This window comes from Bactrocera oleae, chromosome 3 (assembly GCF_042242935.1).
Source record: "Bactrocera oleae isolate idBacOlea1 chromosome 3, idBacOlea1, whole genome shotgun sequence".
Taxonomy (NCBI): domain Eukaryota; kingdom Metazoa; phylum Arthropoda; class Insecta; order Diptera; family Tephritidae; genus Bactrocera; species Bactrocera oleae.
In genome coordinates this window covers 78,380,109-78,392,162 of record NC_091537.1, presented here as the reverse complement: position 1 = coordinate 78,392,162, position 12,054 = coordinate 78,380,109, and the positions used below count along the sequence as shown (strand labels likewise).

The 12,054-nt window shown below is 35.8% G+C and overlaps 1 protein-coding gene across 3 annotated transcripts in view; it reads left to right on the top strand.

Annotated features, from left to right (window-relative positions):
- Ddr (discoidin domain-containing receptor 2) overlaps positions 1–12,054 on the top strand; it is a 398,282-nt gene that overhangs the window by 172,196 nt on the left and 214,032 nt on the right. For all 3 annotated transcript variants that reach the window (XM_070106981.1, XM_070106980.1, XM_070106982.1), the window contains exons 5-6: positions 5,935–6,166; positions 9,174–9,321. In XM_070106981.1, the coding sequence (XP_069963082.1) occupies positions 5,935–6,166; positions 9,174–9,321 (380 nt within the window). The remainder of the gene's footprint in view (positions 1–5,934; positions 6,167–9,173; positions 9,322–12,054) is intronic.

Below are 12,054 nucleotides of genomic sequence, written 5' to 3'. Positions count from 1 at the left end.
ACGCACATTGCCAACTACCTATTTGTGTCCTTCGCCTGTCGCCGAGCATTAATATCAATTTTTGCTGTCATAAATCCAATGAAACATACATTTGTACCAAATTCCTATCTTCTGCTAGTTCTATTTGTATTTGCATACACATAACATATATATGGACAAATGATTGTGTACACACACACACATACATACACACATGGGCAAACGCATTCACACTCACGTGTCATGGCGGCCATTTGACAGCTCCGTATGTGACTTTTACTGCTTTCTCTCTCCATATTTTTTCGTTTTTCTTTTTATTATAAATGTTGAAATATGGGTCGCCTGAGGGCGTAAGAGTCCTGGCCAGCCAGCCACACAGTCAGCTGTGTGTAAGTGTATGCGTGACTATAAAGAGTGTGCAAAAACTTGAATAAAAATGTGAAAATTCTTCATGTGAGTTTGCTGGGAAATTGTGAAAAATGCATTGACATGGTAAGCAAACTGCTAAGTAAACAAACTAATATATATACAGACATGCAACTTGCACATACATATATATTAGGGTGGGTCAAAAAAATGTTTTTTTTTCGCTGGGTACTCTGAAAAATTGGCTGATATACACCTCTTAGTAAAGCTCTCCAGCTATCCAACCTATCAACCAATTTTTCAAAGTATCAAGCGAAAAAAAACACTGTTCTTTTTTGACCCACCCTAATATTAGTATATTAATATACATATATAAATTTCCGTCCTCGAGGAAAATTATTTAAACGTTTAACTTTAAAGTATCTTTGGCAAGATTTTGATGAAATTCATATCAGCTTTTAGGTTAGGAAAATATACTGAGGAATTCGAATGTATAGTCTTTACCTGAGTTAGTGTGTCGAATGCAAAATTACCGCTAGAAGTGCTGTACATTAGAATTCACTACAAAAACTTCTTTTAATTTCTCCCCATTTTATCTGAGCGTGAACTTTATTGACATCTATTAACGATACCTATTCTTATTTGCGAAAAGAGACACATGGTATATAATCGAGAGACTACCATTTATATAAATAATCAAAAACTAAAACAAAAAAATCTAAATAACCAACTGAGGTTTGAACTAAAGGGCAATGTTAATGGTTGCGATATCCTAGTCTAGCGCCCCGAATTTTTTTCATTTTTGATACTTGATAAAAACAAAGGACGTGATATTTTTACTATCAATAATAGACGAATGATAGATTCACGTCATAAATTAAAAAAAAAAAAATTAGTTTACAAAATTTAAAAAAAATGTATGGAAGCAAAGGTCCCGGACTCGTTATCATGATTTCTACCCTTGTGGTTATGTCATGTTATTATCGAAGGAACCAACAAACCTGCAAAAGTGATGTTTTCGTTAAATGACGAACCCTTAAAAAATACACACTAATTTTTTACTTTCTCCAATTTTTTATAAACATTATAATTTTAAAAATGTTATGTTCATCGTTAGTGCCGTTTCTTGATATATTCGTACGAAATTTCGAGTAAATCGCATCAAAAAAAGGTAGTTTCGAGAAAATTGCGTTAAAAATATCATAATCTAGTTGGTACGACACTAACATATAACTATAACTAATGTTAATTTTAAAAAATCCTATACATTTTTGAATCTATCACTATCACTATCGAGATATGAAAAAGTGGATTCGCAGTCATTACAAATATCGAGATTATTTCAAATTTCTCTTTTACAACCATGAGATCGATAGCCTCCTGTCAGAGAATTTCAATGTAAGCATCAATTGAACCGTTTCAATCGTTGAAATACAATATAATATGTAACATATATTGCCATCAACTCTAACCTATACCATGTAAAATAAAAAATCAGTGAAGTTAATATACCTTCTCAAGGCACCTTCCTTCTTTACATTAATATCTTAAAACATTTTATACATTTTCAAGTAGTTAAATATACTCTAGAGATTTATTTATTTCGAAAGTTGAGACGAGTTTACTTTTTTCTCTGCAAATACCACTTGGTTCTAGTCGCATGAGTCTTTTATGGTATACTCAAAAAAAAATTTTTTTTTTAATATTTAATATTATGCTTTATTTATTATGCTTTAATAAGAAAACCTAACATTGCAGTTGAAGGTTTTTATATACGATCGAAATCTTAAGATGTGTAAATCGCTGTTCATTCAGCTAGGAGCGAAAATTTTGCTATGCGCTTAGTGGGCTTGGCAGTGAATATTCCACTATAAGCTTTCCCTACGGCCAAACTCTTAATTTGTCCTTATACTGTCAACATTTGGACCGTCTGAAGGAAGCAATAGCTCCGAAGCGGCTAGCTTTGCTTAATAGCAAAGAAATTGGGTTGCATCACGATAACGCCAGGCCATTCATATCGATAGTGACTTGCTAGTAGCTCTGGATGTTTGGTGAAGCTATTCGCTTTATAATTCGGACCCTGAAAATAAGTGATTTTTGTCTATTCTTGTCTATAGCGAAAAATTTTATTGCTGTAATATACGCTTCCAAAGAAGCTTTTAAAAATCGACTGTCCTCATTTTTTCCCAATGCTGGTTGCAAAAGGGTTTCTATGGGAGTGGCATTATGAAATTACTTGCGGTCGGTTGCAGTGCATTCCACAAATTTCAATCTAATCTAACTAAGCTAAATAAAATCTTAATTTTTGTGCAAAAATAATAGTTTTGTTTTTACTAAACCTTTACGGTATCGAAATGCTCCAGTTGCATGGGAGACAACGCTGTCATGCAATATCTTCAAATAACGGCCAGATTTCGAAAAGTTTGGTTTCAAGTATCTTGCGATATATTTGATTATTGAGCGAAGATCTTCCAAGACCAATTAAATAACAAGTGAACAGCTGTGTTAAATTGGCTATAGTAAAACTAATTTTCCAAATATAAGGTTGGAAGATATCTCCCTTCCGCCTTTTTGCTCTTCATTCAATGCTTTATAAAAAGTGTTACAGTGATCGAATTTAGTTAAAATATGCGCCGTTTTGTTCGATCATCGATTCCTCGTAGAAGCCCCCTTCTTTATTTGCGAAGAATTCGGCAATTTTCACAAGCCTCTTTTGAGTTCAACTTCACACCACCAAGGGCATTCGCCATGGACAGGAACAGGTGGTAATCACTTGGCGCTACGTCCGGGCTATATGGTGGATGCGATAAAACCTCCCATCCGAGCTCCCGTAGCTTCTGACGAGTCATCAACGAAGACCTACACCCTTCCTGTTGGCCAATTCTGGACGCTTCTGGTCGATCGCCCGCTTCAAGCGGTCCAGTTGTTCGCAATAGATGGTAGAATTAAGCGTCTGGCCATATGGGAGCAGCTCATAGTGGATGATTCCCTTCCAATCCCACCAAACACACAGCAAATCCTTCCTGGCCGTCAATCCCGGCTTGGCCACTGTTTGGGACGATTCACCGGCCTTCGACCACGACCGTTTTCGCTTGATATTGTCGTATGTGATCCATTTTCACCATCCGCTTCAAGAATGGGACGAGTTCGTTCCGTTTCAGCAGCATATCGCAGGCGTTGATTCGGTCCAGAAGGTTTTTTTGCGTCAAATTATGCGGCACCCAAACATCAAACTTTTTTTTGTATCCAGCCTTCTGCAGATGGTTCAAAATGGTTTGGTGACTAACTCCCATCTCCTGGGCGATGTCACGAGATGCCATATGCCGGTCTAACTCGATGTATTCCATGATTTGATCGGTATTTGTCGTCACAGGTCTTCCGCCGGCTGGCTTATCCATGGTGTCATTTTCACCGGCTCGAATCGTCGAAACCATTCCTCCGCGGTTCGAAGAGATAGAGTACCATCCCCCAAAACATCATTAATCTCACGGAACGTTTCTCTAGCGGATTTGCCTTTAACGAAGGAAAACTTTAAAATAGCGCGAATTTCGGCGTTAGTGAACTCCATGTTTACACGTCTATAACTGTTGAACGCAATATCCAAACTAATCATGCATAGCGTTGTTTTGTAGGTTATGTCAAGACCTTTCAAATTATGTATAGTGTTGCCAGATACGAGCTCTGTAGCGCTTTGTACATAGCTGCGAAATTCAAAAGACAAAAAAGCGGAAGGGAGATACCTTCCAACCTTATATTTAATATTAGTTAATTGCTATACCCTTAACAAGGTATATTAAGTTGGCTACGCAGTTTGTAACACCCCAAAGGAAACGTCGGCGACTCTATAAAATATATAAATACATATAAAAATTATCAGTATGACGAGCTCAGTTGATTCCGTCTGTTCGTATATCCGAACTATAAGTAGTAACTCAGTTTTTTAAGATATCGCTCTGTAATTTCTCTGCTCATTTGTCGGAACTGCCAACATGGAACTACTATGACATATAGCTGTCATACAAACTGAAACGTCAAAATCAAATACTTGTATGAAAAACGTTTTTATTTGACAAGTTATCTGCACCAATTTCGACATAGATTATTGCCCAAAACAACGCTATAATATCCCAAGAACTTTTCCAGAATTGAGTATTACATAATATAGCTGTCATACAAACTGGCCGATCCAAAACAAGTTCTTACATAGAAAACTATTTTATGTGACAAGATATCTTCACAAAATTTGACACAGCTTGATGCCTAAACCAACGCTAAAATTTTTGAAAATATTGTTCAGATCGGATCACTATAGCCTATAGCTGTCATACAAACCGACCGCTCAAAAGAACTTCTTGTATGAAAACTTTTTTCATTTTTCAAGCTATCTGAAGAAAATTCGGCATATAATATTTTCCAAGACAACGCTATACCCTCCGAAGATAACGTTAAGATCTGGCTATTATAGTATATAGCTGCTATACAAAAAGACCGTTCGAAAGCAAGTTCTTGCATGGAAACTTCTTTATTTGTGTTGGGTACTCTAGCGTAACGTTTTTTTTTTTTGTTTTTATTTGATTATGCCTGCTATCTCTTTCCTCCATGAGGCAACCCTTTCACCCTAACCTTTATATTTCTTATCTCTGTTACACTCTGTCTTATTTTTGCAAATAGTACAAATTTACTTTTTCAAACCATAATTATTTATAACAAATTTAGCTGCAATTAACTACTGTGCATGAAATTTGTCATATTTTGCGAATGTGTGAAATAGTTTTCACGAAAATACTTTTATCTTTTAAAGAACATCAACAGAAATACACAATAAGCGCATATACATACATAATGCTTTCATTAATTTATGCATATGTAATGCCAGTAATTACCGTTAACACGCACAATACGCGCCAAATAGCCGTTTGTTGGTTTTGTTAATTTGGTAACGATTATAGTTGTTGCCCCACAGCCTACTGCTCCACAAGCACCACAGAAGCTAAATTATCAACGTCGATAATCGCACTTTAATGACCGCTTAAATTAAATGCTTTTTGCAATTAGTTGTTTGGATTCGCGCAAAATTTTTTATATGCACACTTTTAATACACCCTGTTTTTCAACTCAAAAATGAGAAAGCATAAAAGTACAATATTAATTACAGCAGCGGCAATCGATAAGCTATTTGTGCAAACCTCAATCGGCAGGCAGAAAAGGAAAGCGAGCAAAAAAACGCCACAAAATAAAAATATTTATTTTTATTATTAAAATTAATAGTAATTATAGTCGGGTATCAATTATAAATGAATTAACTTAATAATGAATGCATATAAAAAATATATTAATTACAGTAGCGCATAAATTACATAATTGCAGGTGTGCGCCACGGCTGCTTCGCTGTAGCATAAAGTGTTTTTAATTAAACTTGCATATGCTTTAAATCTACTTTTTAATCAGTCGAATGCATAAGCAGGATATGCGTATAAATCGTTTTTGTTCTTTGTTTTTTTTTGTTTTTAAATGTGCAGATCGAATTTTCATTTTGCTTTCATTCACTTTCGTTTTAAACTTAATCACTGCTTTTTTCTTTGCTTGCAGACTGAAGGTGGATAATAATGGCGGCGCTTGGTGTCCGAAGCATATGGTTTCGCGTGGTCTCAAGGAGTATTTACAAATAGACTTGCTGCAAGTACATGTCATCACGGCGATACGTACGCAGGGTCGCTTCGGCAAAGGGCAAGGTCAGGAGTATACCGAGGCGTATGTGCTCGAGTATTGGCGTCCCGGTTTTGAGAAGTGGCTGCGCTGGAAGACCATACAAGGCAAAGAGGTGAGTAGTAACAATAATAAAGAACTGAGCAATTGTTTAGAATTTGAAATATTCAGGCATTAACAAAGTGTTTTCAATTTTTTAATGCTACGTTTTTTAAAAAAAACCGCTTTGTTCTTATTCATGGCTCAACTATATGTATCAGAGATCGACTAAACTGCAGAACAAAGCAGTCTGCACATAACCACAGAGGGATGTGAGGGAGAGATGGTTTTATTAAAAGAACTAATTTCACAAAGAAGTTTAAAGTCACTTTGGGTAGCAAAATAGGTAGCGACTTTACACTTGACTTGTTACTCAGAGAAAGGACTTTTCACTGGTATACCGATAGCTCGAAAGCGGTGGAGGGCATTGGTGCAGGTTTTGCAGGTTCGCGCACTAAGCTCCCCTTGGCTTTGCGCAGTTTTCCCAGCGTTTTTCAGGAAGAATTCGTCTTCTTTACAAAAAGTCGGTGTGCAGAGATCAACCTCCAGCGCAACTATCAGAATGGGGTGTTGCTATATTCAAGGATAGTCAGACAGACGGTATAAAGGTATATCTAGGAATGAAATAGCTAATTAGCTTGCCCCATATGCAGCGGATACCAAACCATCTTTAGCCCTTCTGTGCAGCCGGTCCACTTACCATAAGAGAATCGTTCCGGAAATTTATATATATATATATACAACTAAGGGCTAAATTCGGAGAACACATAGGCGATAGGCTTACTAGAGTTTCCCTACTACGTTGTGCTTCATGTCCGACATTTTTTTCGAGTAATTCATAGACCGATTTCATGCATTTAACTGTTATATATCACGTTCACTTAAATTTGCTTAGATATCTTACATATTGACCGATGTAACTATATGTATGGTAAAGTCAACAGGGAGTTTAAAAATGTTTGTGTTATGTAATTTGGGGGCTAGAAGAAGTATTGACCCGATTTTACTACTTTTTGACACAAGGATATGCAATTAGCATAGAACACACAGAATAACTGATTTTGTCAATAAAAAATCCACCAGGCGCTGGTTCACATATATTCGGTATATAGTTGTTTGGAAAGTTATAGTCCGATCTCGGTAATTTTTTTTCAGATTGAATTTAAAATTGTTGTATATAGGAAGTAGGCGTCGTTGAAGCCCGATCTCGCTCATTTCAACACCGTAGCATAAGAATGTCGTATGGTAATGTTGATTCAAGTTTGGCTGAAATTGCTGAAATAGTTACTGGGCTATAGGATTTCACCTAAAGGAGAGGCCCAATTCCATCCATCTACATACCTACACCAAGTTCCCACCAAATATCTTATGTTTAGTCAAAAGTAAAATGTACTAACAATTATAAAAAGATATTTGTTCAAGTTTCTATCTTACTCTCTCTCTCTCTCTCTCTCTCTTATGATGGCTATCATGACTTATTATGCAGAAAAAATAGGTCTCCACAAATCGAAGGCTTGACATTACAAACCGGAACAGGGCCATTACATATGCAAATAAGTATAGAGTATAATTTTTGTAAATAAGAGAGCTATTATCAAATAAATCACTTAATTATTGAAATATGTTTAGTACAGTCATTATATGCACTAAAACATGTATAAATACTTGCTGTACAAATATGTTTATAATCGCCTCAATATGAGTATATTTAGACCCTATGTACCTATATATATACAAAAGCCGCATAGTTAATGTCTGCAATTGCATTGTCTCCCACAATTGTATTCCTCCTCCAACAGTTTTACCCAAAAAAGAACAAAAGCATTTACAAACTGCTTGCAACACCTTTTTCTATTAGATAATATACATATGTTGAAATATATATTTCCAGGCGTATATTTACTCTAACCTTATACCTTATACGCCTCTTATTATTGTCTTAGCTTTGGGCCATGAAATTCGAAACTTCGACAATCGTTCGTTCACTCGCCCATATATTCACACATTAATCAAAGCGATAATAATCGCATGCTAAAACTACAAGTATGTATCTTCGTTGTTTGCTTGAGCTTGTGTCTGGACTGAGTGAGCGTTGCTTGCTAGCCTAGAGCACGCCTTTCTTTAATTTTTCGCTTTGCGTTAGTGAGATTTCGTTCCGCCCGCAACAACTATTTTTCGATTACATTTCGCTCTTTACCTTGTTGGAGATCGCTGTCTGTTGTCTGAGGTTTGTGTAAATTTCGTGTGCGTGTAGCAAAAAATGCGTAGGTGTCGCGGCAAAAATTATGAATGTTACACCTAGCAATATTTTATGATACGAAATATGCCGGGTGTGCAAAAAAGAGATAAAAGAGCGACAAAAAAAGTATGAAGACGTTTTTATAACCTGAACCTACACAGTTTATCACGAAGTTTGTAAAACCCAGATGGAAACGTCGTAGACCCTATAAAGTATATATATTGTATATAAATAATCAGTGTGACGAGCTAAGTCGATTTAGCTGTGTCCGTCTGTCTGCCTAAATATTATACATAGAAAATACTCATTGGTGTCAGCACCGATATCGAGCCTTGTGTAGTGCGAGTTCTTGTATTTGAAAAGATATATTAAACAATGGTACAATTTTCGAAGATATTATTCAGATCGGGTATAGCATATAGCTGTCCTACAAATTGACGGATCAGAATGAAATCTTTATATAGAAAAATATTTTATTTGACGAGATATCTTCACGGAATTCAGTACTTATTATTGTCCAAGGCAACGGTAAAATCTTCGAACAAATCGTTTAGATCAGTTTACTAAAGTATATAGCTACCATACAAACTGTACGATCAGAATTAAGTGCTTGTATGGAAATTTTTTTTATTTGTGATGGGTATTATAGCTTTGGTGCAGCCAAAGTTAAAGTTTTTCTTGTTTTATCTTCCAAGTAAAGCTTCGAGTAGTTGTTTATTCATTGTACTGCAAATAGTTGTTTATTAAATATATTATTCCTTTTTATATATTCCACTGACCATTTGTAATTGCCCAGCAATGTGTGCACTTACTCATTATCTCTATTTTTTATTCCTTTTTCCAGATACTAACAGGCAATATAAATACTTACAGCGAAGTGGAAAATATCTTACAACCGATCATTTTCGCCTCGAAGGTGCGCATCTATCCATACAGTCAATACGATCGTACTGTCTGCTTGCGCGCTGAAGTCGTCGGTTGCCTTTGGGAAGGTGAGTAAAGTTATGAGATTTGTTGTCATCGATCATCATAGGTAAAGCTGGTTATGTATATCTGTTTCGATTTGAAGTCTATAATACAACTTTCATACTCTATTTACTACTTCTTCAACTCTATTTAGTATTCTCAGGATCTCCAAAGTACACTCACCCTTGACGATTTTTCATAAATTCTGTAAAATTGTCCTGTATCCATTATTTCTAACTTCGGACTAAATTTACTATACAAGAGACATTGTTTTGATTGGAGGTTAGATTCAGACATTCATCTTGAAAATGAACTTATAACATATTGTGACTTAGGTAAGTCACCGATAATGTGGCAATGTGGCTTTGGCCTCAAGATTTAAAGTACAAAGTACTCAAAGCTTAAACGAAAGCTTCCACCACTTCAAGCCAAAATATTTTAAAATATGATTAACTATGTGGAATATCAAGCGAATAACGGAACACATGCTGTTGATGATAGGGAACTGGCCCACGGAATAGAAAACTGAATTTTAATAAATGATCCAATAGGACTACAGTCCTATTTACATCAACAATTCCAGGTACAATAGTATAGAAATTTCCTGAAAGTATCGGTGGTACATATTATATACGTTAATTTTCTTTGACGCTATATCTCTTTGTGAGCTTTTGGCCTGTTGCCTAAGTAACCTTCAGGCATCTCAGCCAATGTCTATTTTGCTCCAATGTTTTATAGTGAAATATTCTTCCAATTCCTCGATCCATCTTGATATTGATATTCCCTTCCATATGTGTTGAACGCTTTGGCTCCAACAATTTTCTTCTACGCCAACTTGTCGTCTATTCTTGTTACGTCGACTAGACATCTTAAGCGCTGCGCTTAGAAGAAACATATATCGTCATTATCTTTGACTGCTCCAAAGGTTTTCCATACAATTTGTCTTTCAAAGATATGCGGGTATATACAGCGTCTACCAATAGGGATGTCGTGATCTTGACAGCTCGTGACGGCCAGGTTTCTTCGGTTCGGATTTGTGTCATATTTTGTCAGTGAGTTCAGTAAGGTTTGCTATTCGTTTTGTTAAATCACAGGCTTAGGGCAAACCACCTGCAGCGCTCGTGTAGCTCGAGGACAACATTCAGCGCACTATAGCCAAAATTCCAGCCGAAATGCTGCACCAGGCCATCGAAAATTGACGAAAAGTGGTACCCATTTGGCCAACATTTTGTTCAAACCATAAATGGCATAAAATTATCTGCATAACAAAAAAACGGAACCCATTTTGACTAAATTTGAGTTTTTTATTTCATTTCAACCTCACGTCGTTTTGTTTTTGTTAGTAGACCCTGCACGTTAAGGCTACCCAAATTTATCGTAAAATGTCAAACAAAGTTCAAGTTGAGGGTGGGGATTACCCATAGATTCTCGTCGTTCAATCGTTTATGGGACACACAAAAGACTTAGCGTTGAGCACTGAGAGTTAGCAATAGTATTGAAGATGCTACGTAGTTTCACAAAATTAACTGGGAGAATGACACTTGGAGAATTTTTTTTTTTTGTTTCTACCATGCCGAAGTGCTATCAAATAGCTGTCATTTCTACCAAGTATAGTCTGCAATTTATAGCCTATTGTCACAACGAGCTGTTTTAGTCTATTATTCAGATTCTTTTTTAAATTGAAGGTCTAAGGTTATATTTTAATTGAATTACAAAACACTAGTCAGTATAGATTGATTTAGATTTTACGTTGTCAAATAAAACAGCAGTCTGTGCTAAATTTCGTGAAGATTTCTTGCCGAATACTAAACTTTTTCTTACCAAAACTTCACTTTAATACAAAATTAAAGTTGGATACCACAAAAACTGAGAGACTAGCAAGCGTATATAAAGATGGACAGACAGACGAACATCACTAATCGGCGCTGCACGTCACCCTAATCATTTATATATGTGAATACTTTAGAAAGACTCCAACGCTTCCTTCTGGCTGTTCCAAATACGGTGACAAACTTTATATACCATGCTCAGGATATATAATATACAATAAATACTATTTAGTTTCACTCGATTACAAAAATGGTTCAATAAATTGAGTAGAACTCTACCACATTGGCTTTTAAACCTTTTTACCTTACAAAAATATCGCATAATAGTATATCTCCTTCAGAAATGTTTCCCTTTTGGAAACTCAATCATACCACTTTCAGCAAATTATCTATTGAAATCCCTAAAGCTGACAAATTTAAGCAAATAATCTTTATATGTGTACTCACATGTGCAATCTCACGATATCCATAAAAACACATCAACTTGTCGCTCTGCATTTTCCAAATGAAATATCTTAAACTTGTCACACATGCAACTCTGCAACACATGCAACTCTTTACTTACACATACACACAAACATGCAGGTAGTTTGTTATCCATTTTGACACATGAATTTTGCAACTGTAAATCAATCGGTGCATGAAACAACACTTCTGCAGCATAGAAACCAAAAACAACATCTAAAATAAAAATATATTTTGCTTTCAACCTTGTCAAAGCAATCGCATGCAAATGCAACATTTTGCTGTCAATACATATTTGATGCAAATGGAAAATGGTGACTGGGGAGCAATGGTGAGTACCACTCGGTTGGCACTGCATCGCTTACGCTGTCACACATTTGACTTTTGAATAAATGAATTATTGATTAGCGTCCTAAGTGTGCGAATCCTATGTGTTTACATGTCTATGTATGTGTAAATGTATCC